General features: G+C 47.2%; 1 protein-coding gene across 1 annotated transcript in view; it reads left to right on the top strand.

Annotated features, from left to right (window-relative positions):
• Fam174b (family with sequence similarity 174 member B) overlaps positions 1 to 8,807 on the top strand; it is a 33,469-nt gene extending 24,662 nt beyond the window's left edge. The window contains exon 3 of the mRNA XM_063249989.1: positions 7,933 to 8,807. Coding sequence (XP_063106059.1) covers positions 7,933 to 7,936 — 4 coding nt within the window. The 3' untranslated portion in view covers positions 7,937 to 8,807. The remainder of the gene's footprint in view (positions 1 to 7,932) is intronic.
• Positions 8,808 to 25,578: the final 16,771 nt, after the last annotated feature.

Below are 25,578 nucleotides of genomic sequence, written 5' to 3' on the forward strand. Positions count from 1 at the left end.
CTAATTGCTCCTGCTAAACTTTCCAGGACTATGTTGAATAAGAGTGGAGACAGTGGACAGCCTTGTCTTGTTCCTGATTTTAGAGAGATAGTTTTCAGTTTTTGTCCATTTAGTATGATGTTGGCTGTTGGTTTATCATAGATGGCATTTATCAGATTGAAATAAAGACCATTTATTCCAATTTTCTGTAGAGTTTTTGTCTTGAATGTGTGCTGGGCTTTGTCAAAAGCCTTTTCTGCATCTGTTGAGATGGTCATATGATTTTTGTCTTTGACTCTTAATATGGTGTATTATATTTATTGGTTTACGTATTTTGAACCATCCCTGCATGTTATTTGTGTTGACGCTTGCTTTTCATTGACACCAATTACTCTTATGTTTCTTTGTATTGTCTTGCAGCTGTTGAATTTTTGTTTCCTGATATTTTGTTATTTTTAGAGATCCTTTCTTTCTTGATCACTGGCCAGGATCCTGTCTTTAAGGTCTTATCGTCTGTCTTCAGTTTCTTTTAAGTGGTTTTGCCACCTTTCAGTGGAATTTTTAACTTCTTAGATATCTGTTTGAATCCATTTCATGCACTGTATTTCTTTCCTATATTGATCTTTCATAGTGTCCATCCTCATCCTATCATCACCTATGTTTTAATCCATCTCTACTCTAGATTTATTGAGCAATACCTTTATAAATGTTGATATTTCTTTTTTTACTTGAGAGATTATTTCTGATTTCTTGTATAGCCTCATGGATTTGTTCCTTTTCTTTGTGGTACGGGGGAATCAAACTCATGACCTCATGCTTGTCAGGCAGGCACTTATGCTGCTAAGCTAAATCCCTGGCCCTGTTTCTTTACTTCAGTTGCTATCATTTCAGAAATTTCAGGTGTGTGACTTCCCATTTCTTCTGTGTTGATGTCTCCTGGACTTGTTCTGGGTTGGTTGGATGTCTGTTTCTGCATCTTGTCATTTTCTATTTCAAAAAACTTTTTATTTTGTTTTCTGTGGTGATCCTCGTGAGTTTTGGAGGGAGGTAGTAATATCAGTAGTTTCAAGGGCTTTATAGGAAAAGTCTGTTCTTCAGGGGTATCTTTTGTGTGTAGGAGATTCTTGGCTTGTGTCTATCCCAAGATCCTACCTTCCCAATTAACTGAGAGTAGAATGTTGGCTTCTCTTTGGTTCAGTCCCTAGTTTTTTTGTGTTGTGAGGTTGTTACCCCAGAGCTTCCCAGTACTATTATACAGGGGAGTGTCGGTGTCGCTCCCGGCCGGCAGGAAGAACACACGACAAAATCTGGCGGTGGCGAAGTATTCTATTTTATTTCTCTCCTCCTTCACAGTCTACCCCGGGATTCGTCCCGGCCGAAGCCTCTGTTGGTCCGCTCCCCGTGGCTCCTTCCGTGCTTCTCTCCGAAGCCTCTACCGGTCCGCTCTCCGCAGCTCCTTCCGTGCTTCTCCCTCTGGCGGGAGAGGCACTCGCTTATATGCAGACCCATCATCCAATCAAGCAAAAGCGGGTGATGCAAGCTGATTGGCTAGCATCAGTTGTTGCTAGGTAGACTATTCCGCTGAGCGGGCTGTTTATGTAGCCAGGACAATCAGAAAGCAGGAGGCAGGCACCATCTCGGCTCACTCGATGGGAGGGGTAATTTAGCTCAGGCTTCGCTCTTTCCTACAGGCTGCATGACCGCCGCGCATGGTGATCTAGCGCTGCTGCGGCTCCCAACAGGGGAGAACAACCAGTTACAACAAATATGACATCGTAGCTACAGTAGTATAATTAGCAATACTGATAGCATTAAGCACAATTTAGAGACTGACAAACTGTAGTAATTATTGATTTTGTACTTTAGACCATAGGAACAAAGTCTGTAGCTGTATAACAGAACCAATTGTAAATTAGGGGTTTGTATGTAAAGTGTTTTTCTTCCTTATAGTGGATTTATCCTGGGGCCATGCAGACAAGCTGGTTGTCCCCGTACCTCTGGAGCTGGCTGCCTTGTGGCGTAGAGGAATGGGCCAGGCATCTGGTTTCCTCTAGTCAGAGGTTTCCAGGATGGTGGAGAGGAGATGGGCTGGGTCCTGTCTCATGGCTCACCAAGTTTTCCGCACTGGCAGGAAGGTGATGAGTGGGATCTCTCTCCTCCTGCCTAAAAGGAATTCTTAAAACCACTGATGTTCAATTCTTTGAAGAGTTATAGACTATTTAGTCTTTATTTCTTCTTGGGTCAGTTTTGATGAGTTGTAGTTTTGGGGGATTTTGTTCATTTTATCTAAATTTTCAAACGTGTCATATTAAAGTTGTTCCCAGCATTTATTTTTATCCTCTTATACCTCTTGGTGACTGTAATAACTCGGACCCCAGTATAAAATCCAAGGAAGCAAGAGACTGAAATTTGGGAAGCAAAGGCTTTATTTCCAGGCCTGGTGACGAGTCTCTGGGAGCCAATTTGGAGACTGCATGCCAGAGACTGAAGGGAGGACTTTAAAAAGAGGCTGGAGGAAAAGGGGGGGAGAAACAAAGAAACCTGCAGAGCCATCAAACTTGCTGACCCGAATCTGGAAACTGTATAGCTGTCCACTTAGTTCTGACAACCTCGGGAGCCTTTGGCACCTTTTGAGTTACTCCCATCCTGCAGATAAGAATTATCTGCAATAACATTTGGAGAAGAAAGTAGAAAGCTAATTATCTCAGGACAGCTCGTTAACACTAACAGGTGGGAAGGGGTCAAAAGTTACAAGAAGCTGAAACTTAAGCCTTCACAAGGATGTGGAATTTAACCCTTTTGGTGCATTAGGGTTAAGCCACAACATTTTCCTGTAATTTCTTTGAAGCTAAGGCACATTTTGTGACAGACCACCACCGGGTCGGGAAGAGGTCACCAGAAACCCAAAATCTTTATGGCCTAGCCTAGATAGATAGGTAAGGGGAGAGGGAGGCCATAAGGCGCCATACAGAACAGAAAACGGCGGTTATGTTTTTCTTTCTTTCTGGGGAGGGGGTCAAGGTCAGGTAAAGGGTTATGCTAATAAGTAAATGTCCCTGCACACAAGCAAGTTACTTCAAACAAGTGTAAATTAGAGGGCCATCCTAGTTTTCTTTAGCTCTTTAGCGAGAATAGAGGCGCCTAACAGTGATTAACAACCCTTGTTAGCTTGTTTTAGCACAACTTCTGTAGTTTGTAGAGGGCAACAATGGTTAACATATCAATTAGGTAAGGTTTTACAGTTCTTTACAGAGGAGAGCATTGCTTAACATATCAATTAAGTCGTCCAAAGGGAAAAGGAAAACACATACATAAGCCGTGTTTCAGGTTTTGTTATAATACACATATAATGAAGCTATTTTCTTAGAGTACAACAGTGACATGGATGGAGATGTCCTGTTTGTGCTCTAACTACTGGTTATTTTTCCCTTTTATCCTTTTCCTGAATCAGTCTTACAAGGACATTAATTTTATTAATCTACACAAAGAACTCACTTTTGGCTTCTCTGGCCCTCTTTATTATAATTTTTAATTTCAGTTGATGACTGCGTTCCTTCTTGAAGCTTTCTTTGGGTGCGCTCTGCTCTCTGACTTTCTGCCTGAGCTACTTAGCTCACTGGTCACCAGTTTTATCATGTGTAGAAGTGTTTACTCTGTGACTTGCCCCGTACTAGCTGCTTCCCACCGATGTTCATTGTCACTGTTAGCCACTGCCTCCCTGTTAGTCCTGAAGAACTGAACTTCCTGTCACTTCTGTTAGAAGTGTTTCAAAGAAGATCAGGATGGGGAAGAACCTGGAGGTGAATCACAGGACACAAGCCCCACCCAGTCCTCAGGCCTGAGGATGATGGACTAAGACGATTGAGTGGAATTAGGTCTCCTTATCACAAATGGACTATATCAACAGAAAACTGCTGAAGGAGATCAGGGAAGATGAACTTCACTATAACCTCCTTACTTAACAGTAGCCTCTGGGGTGTGGTGTGTGTGGGTGCCTATGGAATTTTTCTTTGCTCTTCCAGAGGAACTTTTCCTCATGTATCATAAGTGACTTTTCAGGTCAACATGCATAGAATAACAGATTTTAGAATCAGATTTTTAAAAATATTTTTTAAATTTTATTTTGAAGGTAGTAAAAATACAACAGAACAAGACAGACCAAAGCCAGTCGAGACAACGCAGTGAAATTGGTACAGAACTTCACAGCAGGATACTGGGATGGTAGTAATAGGTACTATGGTATATCTCATTATCTTCACAATAGTTGTCCAGTCAATTAGGTAGAGCAAAATCAAACCAAAAACAGAACATTATAAAACCAACTGAGAGTATTGAATAGAGCAAAAGAAACAACAAAACAGTGAAAACAACCTTTGCCTTCAAACAGAAGAAGATAGAAGGAAATCCCCCATATTTGCTGTATTGTATATGGCCATTCTCCCAAGAGATGCTCAGACCTCTGTCTCCAGTTGCTAATGGTGGAGGGGAGATGTTTGATTCTTAGCCCGTGCACCTGAGGGCTCCCGGGAGCCACTGACTGGTTCTCCTCCTGGCTCACACCAGGGGCGCTTACCAAGAGGGTGAGTGAATTGCTTCCTTGTGCAGTCGCCTAAGTTCCACCATGGCCGGATCTCGGGAGCCACTGGTTCTCCTCTGTTTGTTTTTGTAGTGTCATGTTTTTGAGGCCTTTTGTCTACACCTTAACAATCTGTTCACAGGAAACTTTTTTTTTTTCCTGTTGAGACACATCTTGACCACACTGTTGTTGATATTCAGTAGAAAGTAAGGTGCATTTAACTTGTATGTGGTTGAATCATGGCTTTGGTTTATTTCGTGATCCAGTGGGAAGGAGAAAATTGTGACTTCGGGCAGTAGGGTGGTAACATGCCTCTTACTATTTATTGCACATGGAGCTTTCTGGGATGTTTTATGGATCAGAGCCTGTACTCAGCTTCCTTGTAGCAGGGGAGGAGAATGCACCTGGGGAAGGCATCTGTCGACAGCCCACTTTTGGGGCTCTGTGAAACTAGCATGTTGTAATCCATGTGACAAGACCTCTAGGGTTTGGGCCAGATGCAGGCTAGTGGTAACTCACTGCAATCTGTTCCCACTTCTGTACTTTAAAAATTTCATTAGAAGGGAGAGATAATAGCTCAATGGTACACTGACAACCCTGGCGTTTTGAAATGGTTCCATATTCCAAGAGGTGTTTGGATCTCACTTGTGTTTTGAGCATGGTTGGCCTTGCGTGCTGTGGCTGTGGTGATTTGAGACTCTGTGCATCACTGGTTTATTACAGGGGACTTTTGTCACCCTTCTAGGCATCCCCACAGCAAAGCAGATGTTGGCTTTTCCGCCCACTGTGTGGCAGGTGTTTCAGCAAGTGTGAGAAATGTGCCCAAACGTGTACTGCTGGGAGAACCACTGCTTCTGCCAGCCCTGGGACGTGTCCCCTGCAGGGGTGTGGCCTTGCATCCTAAACATGCCCACCACACCTCCTTGGTGGGTAGAGCCTCCTTCAGGAATATAATTAAGAACTGATGAGAGTTTGGCTGCAGTGTGAAGGATTATGCCTGGCATGTTGTGTTGGGAACAAAGGGCACTCAGTGTGATTTGCCACAAGAGGCTGCCATGGGGTAGGCTGGGTGTGGAGGCCAAAAACAAACCTGGCTCGCTTATCCTGGCCCAAGGCCAGGGCCTCTGACTCCCCGGCAAACTTTGTTGCTGTTGCTAAGTACACTCAGCTGTTGGCCTCAGTAGATCTTTGGACTCATCCCACTTCCTGGAGGTTTAGGTCCATGGTGGAGGGAGTGAAGGAGTGGTGAGGTGCTTGTGATGAGTGGTGAGGCCCCTCTGTTACCTGGGAACCATATGTGAGGTGTTGATTCTTACAGGCATGAGGGGGAAAGACTGCAGCCTATGGGACAGAGTGAAAGCATGGGACCTGGTAGAGGACCTCCAGGTGTGCTCCGGAGACCTCACCAGATGTGGGGTTCTTGAATGCCGAGGCAGGTCAAGGCACTGTGCTGTGGTGGTGCAGAGCTTGTACCTGTGTGGACCCCGACAATGGCTCTTCCTGAGTTTCGTGGCTGCCTTGTCCGCTTGGGTCCTCAGGTGCATCTGTTCTGGGTGGCTGTGGACAGCAGTGTGCTGCTCTGATGCTTGGTTTCTGAACGTTTCACCGGCCCTCAAATCCTACAAAAGTTTCATTTTTATATGTGTAGTTCTCTGAAACCTGTAATCTTACACCAATAAATGGTAGTAGCTTTACTGATCAGTTTTCACCTCCTTTTCTAAGCTACTTTAGATGATATTTTGAAAAGATTCACTTTTAAAAATTTTATTTTAAAGAGGATAAAACAGAATAAAGCCAATCAAAACAAAACAGTGTAAGAGATACAGGACTTCAAAACTTGTGAAACCAACAATAGTTACCATAATGCCTTTTGATGTCTTCAAAACAGCTGCAGATAACTTCAGACATAGTAAAAGTCAAACAGAACAGAACAGAACAGAATAGAACAGAGCAGAATAAAAACAATAAAAACAAAACAATGAATGCAATGAAGGACTTCAAAACAAGCCTATAGTAAATCCAAAATTGCTACCATAGTGTATCTTGTTATCTTTGAAATAGCTGATGCTGCCATCAAATTTGGCATAATCAAACAAAACAAAGGAGAATAAAACCCAACCAAAAAAAAATGATGGAAACCATATTGGACTTCAAAACAAGACCATAGAGAATCAACAATGGCTGCAACCTCAGAAGGAGATCCCCCCTAGATGCCACACTGTGTACCATTATCCTCGGAACCCATGGTCAGCCCACTGGCCCTAGACCTGCAATGTTAGTGAAACAACAAAGCACCGCAGGCTTCCAAGTATATTTCACCTCCATAGTTATCATCACAGTCTGTGCTTCTCTGAATAAGCTGGTCGCTTATGGTGGGGGTGAGGTGGGATGGGAGTGGGGTGCGAGGATGGTATTTTTTGTTTGCTACTCCGTGCACTGGAAGGGGCTGGGTTCTGGCTGTTTCCAGTCTGGTACTGGCCCACACAAGGCTCTGGTGCCCAGATTGGGCTTGCTTCCTCTTGAATAGATTCATTTTAAAACTTCCTTTTACACAAAGCTTTCTGCACCTGTCTTTCTTGAGCTCCTACTTTGTCTGACACTGTTCTGGGGCTAGACTTTTGAGCTGAGAAACCTGTGGTGTGGCTCTCTCCTGCACAAGTGCTTAGTATAAGCAAGAGATGCACACAGTCAGATACTTGCATAAATTGGCCTGGGCCTGGAGGCAGACACAAAGGCTTAGGCATAGATATAGGCCTGATCTCACCCACTGCCTATTTTTATATAGCTGTTTTAGTAGGCATTCCATCACTATAACAAAATACCCAAGATCATCAACTTAAAAAGAGAAGTGGTTTAGCTTAGCTCATGGTTTAGGAGGGTGAGTCCATGGTTGGCACTGTTGTTGTGTGGCTCTGGTGAGGTAGGCATCATGGTAGGAGTGTGCAGTGCTCACCTCATTGTGAACCAGAGAACAAAGGAGGGGCTGCAGGATGTGCAAAGGCTAAAACATTTACTCTTGGACTTTTATGGAAATAGTTTGCTGACTACTGGTGCAAACACCTGTAGAAGGGCTGGGAAGGAGGGATGCAAGGAGAGAGGGGACTGTGTCCTGGGTGGCCATGTGGGGAGCTAGGGAAGGGGCTCGGGTTGGGCGTGGAGGGAAGGTGTCACTTAGAAGAGCGGAGTGTGCTTTCTAGATGGTGCATTCAAAGGTCCTGGTTTCGGGATGTGGAGCTTCCAGGGGCTGAAAAGAGCTGGTGTGGCAGGGAATGAGATGGGAGAGGAGACCCTGACAGTGGTTCCAGGGATGGAGACCAGGGTGGACCTGGTGGAGACTCTACCTGAAAGGCACTGACTCCATTGCTCTTTTCTTTCAGGTAAAACCTGTTTTCCAGTGTGTTGGTATCCTGTGGGGTGAAGGATCTGGGAGCCGCCTTCCTTCTGAAGCGTGGAGCCCAAAACAAACACTATTTGTGACACTCTGGCTCCACTGTGTGTGTCTGTGTCCAGCGTCTGCTCATAATGTCACTGTCAAGCTTGCTTCCAAATTACCCTCGGAGAGTCGCCTCTGGTGCGCTTGGGACGCTCTTTTCAAATGTCACCTCTGCCTCTTCCTCCTCTGAGAGGCCTTTTGCCTTACCAAGAGGATAAGGGTAGAAACATACTGATTTAAAAAGAAGTTTTTAAAGCAACTGCCGATGCCAGCCAACGATGATTAAGAGGATGAAGAATCTACAAGGCGTCTGCAGGGTCCTCAGCTGTGGGTGCAGAATCCCGCTGTGGGTTCTTTGGGGGCCACATCAGGATGTCACCAGCCTTTGCACCTCCCTCGAGTGCCGGCCTTGCCTCTGGGAGGAAGTGTGGCTGCTCCGGAAGCCCTCACATGACAGCGCCTTTCTGTCTCTTTTCTTCTTTTTTCTTTCTTTAAAGGGGTCAGCAGAAATAGGCATTGTTAGTTTACAGAGAATTTCAAACATCAGGGAAAAAAAAGGTACGTGTGCATGAGTGTGCAAGGGTGCATATACTCAAGTGTGCATGGGTACAAGTGTGCATGTGTGTGCGAGTGTGAGTGCAGGAGTGCGTTCCTAGGGAATAATTGCTTCTCTCAGTGAGTAGACCGCACTAGACAGCTTGGGATAGCAACACTTTTTTTCTTTTGTGCTTTTTTAAAAAAATGTTTCTCTGCCCTGTCAACAGTTCTATGTTGTTGGTCTTAAAAATATAATTAAAGAAATAACTGTGGTGATTTAAATGAGTGGTGATTTGAATGGCTAAGAAACAGGGCCCCACGAGGGACGCTAGGAGTCTGGCTGGGCTGGGCTGGGCAGGGCTCAGGGCCTGCTCACTGCAGCGGGGTGGGTGCGGGGCTTCTCTGGGAGCTGGTGGGATGACAGTGTGGCCCATTGACACCTGTCTCCTGGAAACTGGGCCCCAGGGAGCGGTCAGGTTGATACTGGCCTCCGTTTAACTCGGCCCCCTTATTTCTACAACTGAGGTGCCTCTATCCCAGTCTAATAGCAGGACCTTGGAGCCCTGGGATTCTGTTCTTTCTGGAAAGAGGTTGTTTTTTCTTTCCCACTTCTTTTTTTGAGACAGCTTTCTGTTACGTAGCCCAGGCTGGTCTCAAGCTCTAGATTTTCCTGCCTCAGCCTCCTGAGTGCTGGGATTAAAGATGTGTACCACTACGCCTTGTTTACTGGTTTTCAGTTTTTCATCTCTTTTTTTTCCTTTCCTTTTTGTATTGCTCTGCGGCTCGCGTGTCTGCATTTGTCGTCCTGCTCCACTGTGCTGAGTGAGCACGCTAGCCTCCTGGTCACACGTTTCCAGGCTCTGTTATTTTCTAAGATGGGCTGTGGGAGTGGGAGGGGTGGAAAGGGGCCACCTGGCTCCAGGGCCTGCTGGACGTGGAGTCATGAGGGGGGCTGACCTCTCCGAAACCGTGAGGGGAGGGGAGTGTGGTTCCTGAGAGCAGCACTGCCTAGGCCGTCTGCTGTCACAGCTGCGTGTGGCACTGGCCACTCCTGTTCCTTTCCCTTTATGCTTTGTTGACTTTCCATGTCCCTGCTCTTTCTGTTTGCTTTGGCACGGGGCCTCTTTCTTTTCCCCCTCTGCAGTGATGACTGAGGAAGCTGGGTCACCCCGCAGCTATGTGACCTCTTAGCCTTTGAACGAGGTCCGCTGACACTTTGGCGTTTCCTGAGACCAGGCGCTGTGAGGTGGTGGGGAACGCTGGTTTTTCTGCCTGCTGCACAAACACTGGCCCTGCCTGTCAGGGATGCGCCACTGGTCCTGGTAGGAGTGGCTGGTGACAGTGACCTGCCAAGTCCTCAGTATTGCAGAAATTTGAATAAAGACCCTCCAGGGTGAACCATGTGGGTGCTGGGTTTGGGTGCTTTCTGAGACAGAGGCTGGCAAGTACCTTTCTGGCATTAAGCGTGTGAGCCCTGGTCATTTAGAAAAGGGCTTGGGAGTGGCGTGGTGCTGGAGGAAATGCATGGGTTTTAATACAGGTGTGTGAGTTTATGGGTCTTTTCCTGGAAGCTGACTCTGGGATCTGAAGACACACATCCCTTATTGTGTTTGGGGGTGTCTTGGGGTACCCAGTCATGTCAGAAGCTGCTGGCTTATCTTTGCCTCATACTGGGCTTTTGTCCAGGCAGGGTTAACAAGTAAGCAAGAAAAAGCCAGAAAGAGAAGCTCACCTGCTTCCACTGAAGCCCCTGGTGCACCCCTGACGTCACCAGGAAGTCGAGGTGTGTTCTCCTCAGCATTCTCTATACAAAGCAACTGGGGTCCTTTGTGACTGCACTTTCTCCAAACACAACTATGGCATGGGGGTGCTCAGGGGTGGGTTTCCCACCATCCGAGTCCCCCAGCACCTTCTGCCGGGGCTGCTTCCTGCTTTACCACGGAGGATCCAGCCTGAGGGTGTGCAGGAAGTGGGCGGTGTGGGCTGGTCCTACAGCTTGGCCTTCAGTTCTGGGGGTTCTGCTGGGGTTCTGCTCTCTACCATGCCCCTTCTACACAAAGAAAACCATGGAAGAGGTTAGAAGAGGGCATTGTTAGAAAATGACGCCTTGTAAGGACGTGGGTGCACTGTCCTCAAAAGGTACAACAATGATGTAAGTCTAATTTGTGTCCCGTGACTGCCCATTTCTGTGAGGTTCTTGGGTTTGGAGACACTGTTAGTGGGATCAGAGATCAACAACCCAGAAGAGCAGGGTCCCAGAGCAGGGTGTGGGGTGCACCAGTGCCCCAAATCTGCTGGTGAGACTGGCTACCAAAGCCATCTCCAGAGAGTGGCACCTCGGTGTCACCACCCCCAGCCAGGACAGAGGGAAGAGGAGGGAAGCGGGAGGGCAGGGCTGTGCTGCAAGCATCAGCAGAGAGGGTTGTGGCTGGGCTTAGAGGACAGTGGCCGACCAGGAAGGGTCTGGAGGTGATCCCATGCCAACACCCTGTGGCAAGCCCTCCTGTCACCATCTCCCTGCATTCTCCCTGTAGGCTGCTTTGTGAATTTGCGCTCCTAGAACTGCTTAGCTTTTAACCCCGCACAGCTTCCCGGGTCTCTGGAGGGTGTTTGGGTTAAGTTTGTTCTTATACAAATAAAAGATTAGTGTGTGTGTATTGGGTGGGGGGAAGCAGCTCTGGGAAGGAGGAGTCTTCTCAGGAGCTAGCAGTGCAGAAAAGGGTCTGCTCCATGCCCATGGTGCCGGAATTCCTGGGGCTCCTATTTACCAGAAAATCCAGGAGCACTTGATGGGCGTGTAGGCGGCACAGATGATTCGGGACAATGGGGTTTATTTTCTGTTTTGATGAGAACCAAGTAGATGTGAGCGCTTCATGGCGCTGCTATGGGCCGCACCCTGTGTCACTGCCTCGGTATCCAGAGTCCCTACCTGGGTGTAATTCTCCTTGGTGTTCTTGCTAGTCTTATTTACTTTTTAAATTTAATTTTTTAAAAAAAGTTCTTGTTAGTTTTAGCAGGGGCCTTATTGCTAAGCTCTGTTTTCCAGGGATTTTTTTTTAAAAGAGTAAAACAATAAAAACAATAATACAGAATTTCAAAGCAAGGTAATAGATTAACAATCATTAATATATTGTGTACTGTTATCTCCAAAGTAGTTGCTCAGATTACAGGATGTAGTCGTGAAACATTAATCAAACAAAATAAGCACAAATCATTCTTTTCATCCAACTAAGAGAAATATAGAAGTATAATTATCTTAGGTATCTTGTGTGTGTATATATATATATATATATATATATATATGTATTTTTTTTTCTTCTTTTCTCTTCCTTTCCCTCATCCCAGTTGCTATTTTGTTTTGAGCAGTTTCTTCCTCTTTCACAAGATCTACTGTACATTTTAGATCAGGGGTGGTTTTTTTTTTGATGGGAACAGGTTTTGTGGCTGGGAATGCAGTGAGCTAATGAGTTTCTGTTGGCGAAGCAGGAGGCCTTCTGGTAATCTTGGACCAGGACAGCTCAGCCCCTTCAGCAGACTCGGAAATGGCCATGGAAACCCCCCCAAGCCCCGCCTGAACCGTGAGGGAAGCAGGTTTCCCAGAGCGGAAGAGGTCAAAACGCAAACAGAGGCTGCGGATGACCTGGGTGACTTCACCCAGTCACGCGGAGCTGCCTCACCCGAGTTATGAGGATACTGTGCTGCTTTCCAAACTACTCAGCACTGAGTGTACAGTTGCAAGAAGGACAGGTCTGGCATACAGAGGTTGTACGAAGTGCCGAGTTGGAGACTGAGCATCACCTACTATGAAAGCTTGAAGCAGAAAATTCCAAGTTAAAAGTTACAACAGAAAAACAAGCAAAGTCAACAGCTTCCGAAACACCTGCTGAACCTGAGCAGAGCGACTATTTGGAAGATGACAATATGCAGTGTGACAACCATTGTGAAATGCCCATCATCGTGTTTTCAAATCTTATATTGCTATTGTTTTTTTGATTGATTTTTATGCCTTTTCTCTTTAAAATAAAAATTAAAAAAAGAATGGGTTTGGAGACACTGTTAGTGGGATCAGAGATCAACAACCCAGAAGAGCAGGGTCCCAGGGCAGGGTGTGGGGTGCACCAGTGCCCCAAACCTGCTGGTGAGACTGGCTACCAAAGCCATCTCCAGAGAGTGGCACCTCGGTGTCACCACCCCCAGCCAGGACAGAGGGAAGAGGAGGGAAGCGGGAGGGATGCCTGTTGAGTGTATAGAGTTATTGTTTCTGAAAACTATAACATTGTTTAAAACTAGAGAAACATAAAAAGATGGAAGAAAGAGGTAGCAGACCTCCAATGTCACACAGAACAGAACACACTGACTGTAATGAAATGCAACAGTGTAAATGGGAGATTGAAAAAGAGCAAAATAAGATTTAATAGAGACATAAAACAAGTTAATCAGACACAAGCAGACTGACTGTAATGAAGTGCAACAGTGTAAATGGGAGATTGAAAAAAGAGCAAAATAAGATTTAATAGAGACATAAAACAAGTTAATCAGACACAAGCAGAGATAAGTCAGACGGAAGTGAAAACTAAGTATCTGGAAATGAACTGTCTGAAATGAAATCTCAAGAAGAACCTTTTTATGGTACCAGGAGTTGAACTCAGTACCTTGTGCTTGCCAGGCAGGCACTGTGCCACTGAGCTGTATCCCTGGCCTCAAGAAGAATTTTATAAAGTACAACGGCATGTGTATCAAGAAACCTGTCTGAAAGGTGTCTAAATCACAAGATCATTGTGAGATCAACTGAAAAACCAGCCAATCAGAGGCTGGAGGAGGCTGGTAGAGAACTCGTGGAGAAACAGTGGAATAGATTATGGTATGTGACCTGTTCCGGAGTTCCCTTGTGTTAGCATTTGTGACAGTAGTTTTGTACTTGTCTTTGTTACTTTCTTGCTGCTGGGACAAAAATATCCCACACCCACAAGGTAAAGGAGGAAAGGTTTAATTTAGTTTACAATTTGTAGAGTTTTCAGTACATAGTTGGCTGGCTCCAGGGTGGCACGTGGCAGAGGAGAAATAGTTCATGGCATGGCAGGCAGGGAGCAGCAAGACTTTTTTTTTAATTTTTATTATTTTGAAGGTAGTAAAATACAGCAGAACAAGACAGAACAAAGCCAAATGAGACGATGCAGCGAAACTGGTACAGAATGTCACAGCAGGTTACCGGGATAACAGTAATAGTACATCTTGTTATCTTCACAATAGTTGTTCTTTCAATCAGGTATAGCAAAATCGAACCAAATACAGAACATTATAGAACTTATCGAAACAGAATATTGAATAGAGCAACACAATTAATCAGAACAAAGCAAAAGTGATAATATTTACCTTCAAAGAGATGGTAGAAGGAAATCTCCCATATTTACTATATTGCATATGGTCTTCCAAGAGATGCTCAGACCCATTTGCTCATGGGGAGAGGGGAGGATGGGATGTTTGATTCTCAGCCCAAGCACCAGCAGGCTCATGGCTGCTTACCAGGGAGGCGAGCGGGTTCAAGACTTTCTTCTTTTGCTTTTTATTCCATCCAGGCTTCACACCACCCACACCCAGAACTATGCTAAACCAGTCCCTGGGCTAATCCAGTTATGGTTTGAGTCTGGATGTCCCCTGAAAGCCTCATGTAGTTTTGAGGGCAGGCTGCTAGAATTTGGGATTGATTCATGGTCCAATGCTGGGATTATGGGTGTGAGTGCTATACCTACTGTAGGGTAGGTGTGGCCTACATACAATATAAGGGACAGAAAGAGTCTTCTTTCCTTACTCCTCCCTCTTTGCTTTGGTTGCTTTTGCTGTCTTCTGCTGCCATGAACTGTTGTCCCTCTGCTACATCACCACGTCTTGGAGCCAGCTGATTATGGACTGAAACCCACAAACTATGAGCTAAGTAAACCTTTCCTTCCTTCATTTGGGGGCGTCAGGTGTTTTGTCTCAGCAAAGAAAGAAAAGTTACAGAGTCACCAGTATTACACACCCATGATCCTATAATACACGCCCATGATCCTGTAATATACGCCCATGATCCTATAATACACGCCCATGATCCTGTCACTCCCAAAAGCTTGAGGCTTTGGGGGCAACATCTAGATAAAAGCCACAGCAGTACTTAACCAGAGATTTATTCCCAGACAAAATGTAGTGGCTCTTGCCTTAAACCCATGGCCTTCAAAGTAGGATATCAAGCCTTGAGACCAGGAGGCTACTAAATTTGAATATGGATTCTTTTGAGTTGGGATCCAAAAATAAGTCAAAATAAAAATAAGTTGCCAAGATCTACTTTTGGAAACATCACAAGAATATTGCAGGTATCTTAAAGAAAAAATATCTGAAAGATAGGATTTTATTTATTTGATTTCTTATATAAAGTTTTTGTTTTCCACTAACTTGTATATGCTGTTCAAATTTTGAAGGAAAATGTTTTTGTATCATATATGGATAATGAAAATTCATATAATTTTAAAACTATCTTGTGGCATCTATGACTTTTGATTATCTTGTTTCTTTTTGGTGGTACTGAGAATTAAGCCTAGGGGCTTTTCCCTGAGCTATACTCGCAGGGCTTTTTATTTTTTATTTTGAGACAGTGTCACTAAGTCGCTATGCTGCCCAGGCTAGATTTGGTCTTGCGGTCTAACTGCTTCAGCTTCTTGAAGTGCTGGGATTACAGGTGTGCCCAACTCCCATCTTTTCATCAATAATACCTCAATTATTGAAAGAATGCCCCACACTTAACTAGTTTAGGTTTTCATTTGAGAATTCTAAAGCTGTCAATTAGAGCTTCTAACCAGCATGGGATAACCAAGTTAAATTCTTATCAGGCGAGAGCTCTGTTTAACCTATACATTCTGAGGGGATTTGTTGGGCTCAGGCTGATCATAACAAGTGCTTGTGGCAAATAGCTTACACATAAACATGCAAATAAAAACGAGGAATAAGTATCATGTGTAAAAGATAAATTAATACATAGTCACATATATTCTAGGGGAAAAAGGATCTAATCTCATGGGTCTACAGTGTGGTGAGGGCCAGAGGGGCAGACACAAATCACTGTTGCACAAAAAAGAACTCCCAAACAAGGACGGAAGAGCTAACAAATCGGGGCACAGGAAAGGGTGTTAGGAGGCTGCGTGGGTCAACCAGCTGGCATCCGGGCCGACCAGGAACATGAGTGGATGCCAGTGTGTGGGGGGAGATGGCTTCAAGGCGGTAGAGAACAGCAGGAGTCCAGCCTCCGAGCCATAGCCGAAGGGTTGGTGCTGGGTTAAAGGGATGGAATCTAGTAAGAGATTATTTAAGGGGGACAATGGAAAACCCTCACCCAACAAGAGGACAGACACCTTCCCCAGTGACAGCCCTCTGCGTGCTGTCTGTGGCTGTAACAGCTAAGGGTCCCCCTGAAGGCTGGGTCCCTGACCTGGCGTTCCTCACCCATGTCCCAGTTGTCACGCTGAGGAGGATCCACTGTTCCCCACACTGACTCTTCCTGAAGGACACTGACGATACTTAGCAAATCTTACCTCAGATGTGTCCTCCTCAAAAAGGTAAATAAAAATCACACAAAATATAAACCAAAACCAAAGCAAAATCACCACCCTTAGCATGTTTTAATGCTTTTCTGACCAAGTCACAAAATATTCACACTCTATACTGCTCTGGAAGCATTACAATCATTGCATTAGATTCCTCTTCCTGGCCTACTTGATAGCCTTGAAACACAGCAAATCTATGTATTTTTCTATACTACCATGGAGTGCCATGGTTTACGTCAGTGGCCCCCAAGCCTCATGAGTTTGTGGACTCGAGCAAATCTAGTGTTTGTGATTGGTTTGTTGTCTAGCATTTGGTTTGGTGGTGTGAGTGCTACACCCACCCAGGGGGTGGAGCCAGCATATGATTTATCGGCTGGAAGAAGGTCTCTCTCTCTCTCTCTCTTGCCCGTTGGTGCCTTGCTATTTGCCGTGACCACAAATGGCTGCCCCACCACGCTATGCTGCCTTGGAGCCTGCTGAGTATGGACTGAAACCTCCAAGAACTGTAAGTAATAAACCTTTCCTTCCCTAACTTTGGACATCAGGTATTTTGGTCTCAGTGACAAGTAAAAAGTACCCAAGACAGGTGGTTATCACAAAAGGCCTGCAAACAAACCCCTTGTCCCGTTTCTCACCCTATTGTAACTTTTTTCTTTTAAATCGTAACAGTCTAATAAGTGGGAACACATGAAGATGAAATCACAGGAAAATAAAACACAAGGGAGAATCTGTATCATCGTACTAAGGGTCTAAACTGTACTATAAGACAAAAATAGTTAAGTTGGTATACCAAATGTACTCAAGAAATTAACAGCTCAGAAAAACAGGGGTGGGAGGATAGTGAATTTACATCTCACTCTTGAGCTGGGATCTCCCAAATGCCCCAGCTACAAGGAGGGAGATTTGGCAAAGCTCTCTGCATGAGGCTACCACACAGGACAGGGCTCTGCCAGGCTGGCTTCAGAGGCACGGGAACATGGGCAGACGCCCAGGAGCCTGGATTTCCCCGGGCATTTTGTGGATGTTCTAAAGTGCCAGTTCTGTCAGATGCTTCTGGCCCGCGTGTTTTTTCACTGTGATTCATTGCTTGGTTCCAAGACAGCCTTTTTCACAACTTGCTCTGGTTTCTGGAAAAACAACTGCAATTTTTTTTTTTTTTTTTTTGTAGGGAAAAGCATTCTGTCCCGTGATATGTGGAAACATCTGGATGCACTGATCAACAACAGTTCAATTTCTCCCTGATTAGAGCCATTGACGTAATCCTAACTCACAAGAGAAGCAAAGCAAGCCTCACGTGATGACTCCAAATCACCCCCAAGGCACTGTTCAAACTTCTTGGAGTGCTAGACACTGGCGATAAAGGCTTGGCTTGGCTGGGAAGTCCTCGGGGCTGGGGGAGAATGTAGCCCAGTGGAGCCGGAGAGACTCAGTGGGGACTTTGCTTTTGAGACCCTGAAGGCTCACACTTGGGATGATACCAATGTCACTCAGGCCAAGAGGTCTCCAGTAGCATGGGGAAAGAACACTCCCAGAGCCTGTGCTTCTCCTCTGGGACCCTGGAATGCTCTGTTGGGATCCCCTGAGTGGTGTCAGGGCCTGTACCAGGTCTGTCTTTCCTTTGTCCCCTTATGTGCCCCATGTGTGGGCTGACAGTGGCCTGGTGTTACTGGGAAGTGGGCAGAGACAGGGCTTGGATGGACAGGCTGGGCTGTCTACACTTGTGTGGAACCTGGGTGACCCAGCAGACAGGGTGGCCGTGAGATAAAGGAAAGGGGCGCCTTATTGACATCCCCACCACGGGGCCCTGGCTTGGACTGAGCCCTCGGGGAAACAGTGCTCCTCTGAGTCTGCTCTTGCCCTGGAGGGTCCACTCAGTGCCTATCATGCTGTGATGGAACATTCACCAGGCTGGAGCCTGCTTCTGGGGAGGTTATCCCCCTTTTTTCTCAATGGGGAAAAAGATGAGCCGTGAGGTTGCCACAGCTCCACGATCCAGTGCAAGATTTCCTCTGTAATGATTTCAGATTGGCAGACTATTCCTGGTGGGCCACCTCCCATTATCTGTGACTTCCCTTCCCCTTCCCTCCAGGCTTGCTAAGTGCCCGTGTACGTTCCTCTCCTTACTTTGATTGGAATCATCCTCCGTGGAAAATAATTACTGGAAATGTTCTGGAATAGAAAGCAAAGAGCACGCTAGTTGTTAGAAGCACCACATAAAGTAGCTAATGAAATGGAATAATCTCCTTTTCACTCGCAAGCGATGCAGGGGCGCTGGGCACTGCCTGACGGATCAGTCTTCCTCTGCTTCTGTTCACTGTGCACATGCGCTTAGAGTCTCGGCTTCCCACAAGGCAGGAAGCAGGGGACAGCGGCGCACACAGCAAGTGCTCAGGTGCTCAGTAGATGAGACGTCCCAGTCCCGTTGTCACGCACCCAGCAGGTGTTCAGGGAGCTGCAGGGATGGGATGGGGACTGGTCAATGGGGCAGGCTTGCACCTGGCTGCTAAGCCTGCTGGAGTAGGAGGGTGGGGAGGCCTGTACCACATCTGATCACTGACGCACCTGCATCCCAGCAGCAGGAAGCATCGGCTACCACTTTTTATGGAGATTTTGCTGTGTTCCAGGCATCTCGATAGAAGTTTACTCGCGTTGTTTTAAAGGACCCCATTTGTGCATGTGCTGAACATGAATCCCAGGGCCAGGCTCCCTGGGTGCGAATTTAGTGCCTGACACCAGCCTTGTGGCTTCAGGTGCACCTCTGAACCTTGCCGTCCACTCTCCTCCTCTGTAACAGGGGAATTAAAATAGTGCTGGGGTATTGTGACTCAGCTGTGTTAATATCTTTGAAGTGCTTTTGACACCACCAGGCACGTTGCTAATGTGTCCATGTATACAGCAATGCTGCGAATTAGCTTCTGTGGTATCAATTCTACTTTCAGGGAAGGACACAAGACTTTGGTAATGAACTTGCCCGGGCCCCTTGCTAGCAGTATGCAGGTGACTGCAGAAGGCCTGGGTGCTGTGCATGGTACTATATCACCACTGAGTGCTGGGACTTGGTCCAAGGTCTGGGACCAGGTGTGCAGAGGGAGTGATTCCAACCAAGATCTACAAAATTTTCCATATGAGGGAGGGAAGGAGGGAGAGAAGGAGAGAGAGAGAGATTGGGAGAGTGTGCACACTGAGAAGGGTTCTTTGAGGCCTTCCTCTTTCCCTAGGACCAGGCGTTGGGGTGAAGGGTGCTTGTGGGGAGGGGGATCCATGAGATGGGGAGGTGGAGGGAGAGAGTCAGCTGCCTGAATGGCTTCTGCTTACCTGAATAACCTGGGCCCTCCTCCTGGAAGACAGTGCCTGCTCCTTAAAGGAGAATGATTCAGCCCTAGGGAATCAAAGTTGGGCTGGAGGGAATACTGTACCTGGGTGGGGTGTCTGTCCCCCGTATCCTTTTTTAGGGGCACTTTTGAGGGGCCAGCTTTGGCGAAATAGGCCTCCATACCACGTGTTACTGCCCTCTTCCCTGAGCAGATCATTTGTTCCTTGATTGGGGACCTTGCCTGGATTTGTGGGGTACCCTCTTACCAAATATCTGGCCTCTTTTATGAGCACTGAGATACCTGATGCATCAGGAACCATGTTCATTCTCGAAGATGCCATTGCAGACACAGTGTAGTTCTAGAGACTTCCAGATGTGTTAGTCAAATATGGGACTTGAAGTCAGGAGAAGACACAACAGACTGATCTACAGAGCAGAATCTTAGTAAAAATGTATTTATTAGAAAAGTGATCTTTCCCTTGTGAGATTCTGGAAGGCAGATATGCACAAAGGAGAGAAACTACCCAGATAACAGTAGTGCTCCGTGCGTGGCATTGGGCCTTTCCCTCCCTCTCTCCTACTCTTGTCCCCTTCTCATAATTTGCCAAAATACATTTAATGCCTACTTGTGCCAGGTGCTGTGAGAACGGGAAGGCTTGAGAAGTTGAATCCGAGAGAACCAGGACCCACCAAAACGACAGAGAATAAAGTGCTGTGACAGGGCCAGGGAGACCTCAGGTGTCTGACCAGGGAGGGGCAGTGAGTGGCCTCTGGACTTCTAGGTGTGTGTCTTGTCATCTTTCTCCCCTACAAAATCGGGCCACAGAACCTGATTTTCTCTCTTTATGGTTTGAACATTTCCCCCGACCCAGAAGACATCCTACTTGGAGAGTGGTGCTACTCAGCAGTTGGGGTTGAATCTATGTTGGTGAACATGTTTGGCAAAGGAGGCGTCCCAGAGAGCTGAGATCCTGGGTGGGGCCCTTTCCGCCTCCTCCTTTGTGGTACATTGGCAAAAGGTGGTCAACTTGTAATGCCCAGCTGAGCCCAATCATTGAGGTGCTGAGTGTGGATGGCCTCCTGAGGATTGTTGGCCACAACATAAACAGGAGAACTGGACAAGAAGAGGTGGGGATGTTGGTTCTCCTGGAGGAGCTTGTCATGCTGGCTTCTTGATACAAACTCAGCTGTTATCATCAGAGGAGCTGGAGACCTTTCTGTTGCTAAGGATGGCTCTGGTACTTGTTGGGACAGCTCTGGTCCTTATTCTGAGCATCTCTTCCTGGCTCCAGGGCAGACCCGTCAGCCTGCTGGCACAGACCCTTCATCCCACGGACACACACTGCCTAGCTTCCACCACGGACCTTTGAGTCTGCCCAGTGCAGATCTGTGAAACAGACTTGCGGGAGACATTGTGGGCTCTGGGCCTCCAGCTGGACTCATGCAGGACATTACCATGAGCTCGAGGTCTTCTGCTGGACTCATGCAGGACACTGCTGTGGGATCCAGGCCCCAGCTGAACGGTTTGTGTCTCTAGTATGTGGACAGATTGCTGGCACTCTTCTGACTCCTTGGGTGACTATTATAAAATAATCTTCTAAATTATGTGTCTTGTATTAAATTGTTTCCCTTGCAAACCCCACCTACAACATCCCTCTTGCCCTTAATCTCTTCCCAGTCTTTCAGTCTAAAACTTGGAGAAGGACAAGGCCTGTGTCCAGGCTGAGCTCAGCATGCCGTAGTCCATCAGGACCTTCATGCTGCCAGCATGTCTGCTCCCCACCAAGCCACAGTTACAATGGAGCCTGGGCAGCTTTGATCCCGCTCTGCCCTCCCGTTAAAGGATAGTTCAGCCACCGTCCTCGTAACCCTGGGCAAGGCCCACAGAGAGCAGCAGCTGGGATGGACGTTGTCAGATGAGAGCTCCAAGGGCAGAGAGTTGATGCTTCTTGCCTGCGACAGCCTATGATTCTGCAGCCCCTTTTCCCTACCGGCTGGCACTTCCCAGGGACCCTGAGGCACACGCCTGTGAAGGGGCCAATGCTATTTCTTTCTAGGTGTGTCTACAGGGCTGGGGATTTAGCTGAGCGGCATAAGCACCTGCTTTGCAAGCGTGCGATCGTGAGTTCAGTCCCCGGTACAATAAAAAAAAAAAAAAAAAAAAAAAAAAAAAAAAAAAAAAAAAAAAGACATTTGTAGCTGGGTCACCAGTCATCCCAGTACCACTGCCAGTAAGCAGCGTTTCCTCATGAAAGTTTGGGCTGTAAAGTTTATCTTATAGGAACAAATTCTCTATGATGAATGCTATCATTGTGTATATCTAAAATGTATCTATAAAATAGAAAAAAATGAAGTTTTTCTCTTCTGGTAGCTATTAAGTTTTCCCTGGGACCAGTTCAGGAGCCTTTGGGTTCCAACCTATGGTCTCCCCAAGGATGGCCAGAGCCTGCTGGGCTGGACTGCTGTAGACTGGAGGACCCACTGCACAGATCCCAGAATTCTTTGTCCAAAGACTAGAGGAAACTCCAGCTCAGACTTTGTGACTTCCCAGCTGAGTCTGCCCCTGGAGGGACAATTTCCTCCAAGCCTGGGACACCTGACCCTGGGCCCCATAGCCATGGGAGTGGCTCCTGTCCCTTGGGTGCTCCCTTCTGTGCTGTACCCCATAACTTCCCCATTGACACAGAGGGGGTTTTTAGGGAGTTAGATATCACACCTCTGTTAGGTTGGGAAGGTGTGGCCAGCTCACGAAGGCTGAGAATGGCTTTGGATGCATATGTGGCTAATGGGTACCTTGCATTCATAACTTCTCCTTGGGTGACCCAGGTCCCCCGAATAGGAAAGCCTTCAGCTTTACCCTGGGAGGCTGGGAGTAGGGGAGCTTCAGCTTTGGGGCTCCAGCCACACATTTCTGCGTGGAGACCCTGCCAGGACACCCTGGAATGTATGGAGACAGAGGCCGTAGTGCTGGGTGTCGCATGAGCAGGTACTAGTGTGAGGGGCCCCGGGGACCTCAGTGGAAGGAGACAGGCCCCCATAAATAGGTACAAACAGGAGATCTGCATGTGTGCCACGCACTGCCCCTGCCTGCGTGGGCCCTCGGCGTCAATATTTCCAGCAAATTCCAGGAGATTTTGCTCCTGGCTTGCACAGGGCACTGTCTTGGGGAGAGATTTCTACCTTGCCTGTTCTCTGACACCCTCTTTTCAACACCACGGCATGGCTTTCTGAGTTCTGTCCTGTGGCCATAGCCCAGAGCCCCAAGACAGCATTAGGGTACTTCCTGTGATAAAAATCACAGTGGCCACACTTGTGTACCCTGAAAGCAAGGTAACACCAAGTGCCATCCCAGACAACCAAAGCCCAGAAGCCTGGATGAGGACGTCACCGGCCCTGAAGGGGAGCGGGAGCTTGGGAGGGAAGCTTGGAGAAACAGAATTTCCAGGACAGGTGCCGGGAATTGACCCTTATGCCTAAGGAAGATTTGGCTTGGCTGGTAGGAGGGTTGGTTGCATATCTAGCGGACGTTTGGCTGGGTTTTTCTGTTTAGGAGAAAAGATTTAAAAACACAAAACAAACAGACAAACAAAACAAAAAAACCCCAGTAGAGTTTCTTTTCCTTCTCGGCAATTTACAGGTGGGAAAAAACATTCTGATTTAGAAGCAGAGGATCTGGTCCTGGAGGAAGACTGAGCGCCCTCTGCAGGTACCGCCTGGTGGTACCATCAGGTGCCAGGGTTGTGATCCCTGGAAATGAATGCAGCATGAACAGACTGAAGCCTGGAGTGAGGTGAGGGTGCTGGGAAGCAAAAGGATGTCAGGAAGCTCCGCGACTTGTGCGAGATGCGGATTCTGTTTGGGTTAGGAAAAGATGGGAAGTGGTGTAACGAAAGGGGAGGATGATCGTGGAGGAAATGAATACAGCAAGTGCTTGAAAGCTAGCCACTGAGTTACACCGATCGGCCCGAGGAAGAAATAGATGCAGAGGACAGAAAGAGAAAAGTGAAATGAAATCATCAACAAGACTGTGTAAAAGGCAAGTCAAGTGAAAAAGCACCGGAGCATGGCAGACATGTGATTGGGGAATCTTGCACGCGTGAGGAATCCCGCTCTTGTCTGCAGGATGCTCCAGGTGCCTGAGGGCTGCTGTTATACACGTGGGATTCAAAGGGACAAAATAAGGGCGTAACCAGCAGCTGTGTGGATTCTTAGCAGGATCGGGAGCCAGGTGGTCCTGAAAACAGCATGCAAGGATGAGCAGCAGGAGGGAGCAGCGACACACAGGTCCTCTGTACCCGTGTCAAGCCCAGGTGTGTGTCTGTCCGTCCAGTGGGCACACCTCTCTGTCCAGCACAACACAGATACCTACTTAGCTCACAGCAAGATGGCTCAGAGCCTCTGTACACTTGAGAAGTGGGAGGGACAGGAGGGACAGTGTGAAGGTCAGTGAAATCCATCCTCCCCTCACATGAGGTTGCCTGGCAGGTTTTCTGTCCCAGCACACTTAGCCCAAGCTCCCCTGCTGCTTTCTGGGGATCAATATTTGTCATAGGCGCTAATGTCACCCATGTCATCTTTGCCTCGGTGCCTATCGGTCCTCTCCTTCCCTCCCCTCCCCCACTGGCCATTTGCTAGCTGTTCCCTGCCACTTTGCAGCCACTGAGAGTCTCAGTCCTCCCTTCCTTCCACGCAGGTCCTCTGTCCAACAGCCTGAACTCATGCAGAATTTCCCAGCTTGTCTGACTTTGTAGCTAGGCACACTGTCCCAGGGACTCTCAGACATTTGGAGCATGTCTTAGCCCAGGCAGTCCTTTGGCCAGGGAACCTTCAGTGGCTCCCGATGCCAACTGATTGAAAGTCCAAACTTAACTTAGGAGGCGCTGCAAAGCCCACTCCTGGCTCTACCTGTCTTGTCCTCTGCAAAAGTTGTCCACTCAGCCTTCTAATTTCTTTCATGCTTTTTTGCTTTCTCCCTCCTGTGTGGACCTTTCAGGTCAACACAACACTAGGTGCAAGTTCTACATCTAAGTGTGCCAGGCGCACTATTTGGCTTTGCAAGCTTTCCTTGGAGGCCTGAGGGCTTGGCACTGTGGGACCACGCGGGTCTCCTGGTTCCTGCCTTCTGTCCATCTGCCCTGTTCACTGTTTGTTGTTAGATACAATCAACACTAAAGCATCACATGAGTATGTGAAGGTAGCACTTTGACTTTGTGAAAGAGCCAGTGAGTGTGTTCTGGAGAAGATCAGCCTTGGCTGTGGCAGGCCCACACTCACGGACCTGAGAGCCTTGGATATTCTTGTTTTTTCATATGCTGCCCACCCCCTGCCACTAGAATGTCCCCTGTGACTCAAGTGAGGATCTGGCATACTATTCCTGTCTCCCCTGTTCCTGTTGCTTGCCTTTCTTTTGCCTCATTATTTACTCTTCCTTCTCCTCCCTGGTGCCCCCCAACCCCAGTGACCCTGCTCACTGCTCTGAGTCTCTTTCTCCTCTGAGTTTTGATGCGGTGCACGTCAGGCTGTGGGGACCTCATCTTTTGTCATAACACTGATCAAAAGGCTCTTACCCCTACTCTGGGCAAGTAGCACTTTTTCTCTGAGAAAGTTCCAGCTGCTCAGACATCTCCCACCTGCTCGTTTTCAAATTTGCAATGTCATCGCATTACTCCCTGAGCCTGCTTTAGCGTGGGTGTGGACAAGGGCTTTACTTTGTGCCATAGCCTGAGTCTTGTATTAGCATGGCTTGCTGGTGACCACATTTGATTGTGACAGTGATGGTTCTGAGGACCTGCCGCTAAGGGACTTTGGGAGTATCTTTAGAAAGGAGAATGCGATCAGCCCTCGCTTCACTAAGAGAGTACTTTGAAGCCACCAGATATCCAAGCACCAAGCAAAACTTGTACAAAAGGAGGAGACAGAAGAGGAAAATGAAGCCAGATAAGGAGAGGGACTTCCAGCATGGCAGGAAGAGCAGACGGAGCTCCAGAGATGCCAGGGCTTCCAGGGTCTGCCAGGGTCTGATTTCATTTATTCTCTCCAAATTCAGTCCTATTGTGTGCCGGGCACTGTTCTTGTAACAGAGGGCAAAACAAGCTTGGCTTCTGCTACCATTGGTCTGTTTCAGGCAAAAGGCCACAGTCAAGCAAAGCATCTAGCCCGCTGTGAT

Source organism: Cavia porcellus, unplaced genomic scaffold (genome assembly GCF_034190915.1).
Source record: "Cavia porcellus strain 051 isolate PalLab524CR breed Dunkin Hartley unplaced genomic scaffold, mCavPor4.1 scaffold_6, whole genome shotgun sequence".
Classification (NCBI taxonomy): Eukaryota; Metazoa; Chordata; class Mammalia; order Rodentia; family Caviidae; genus Cavia; species Cavia porcellus.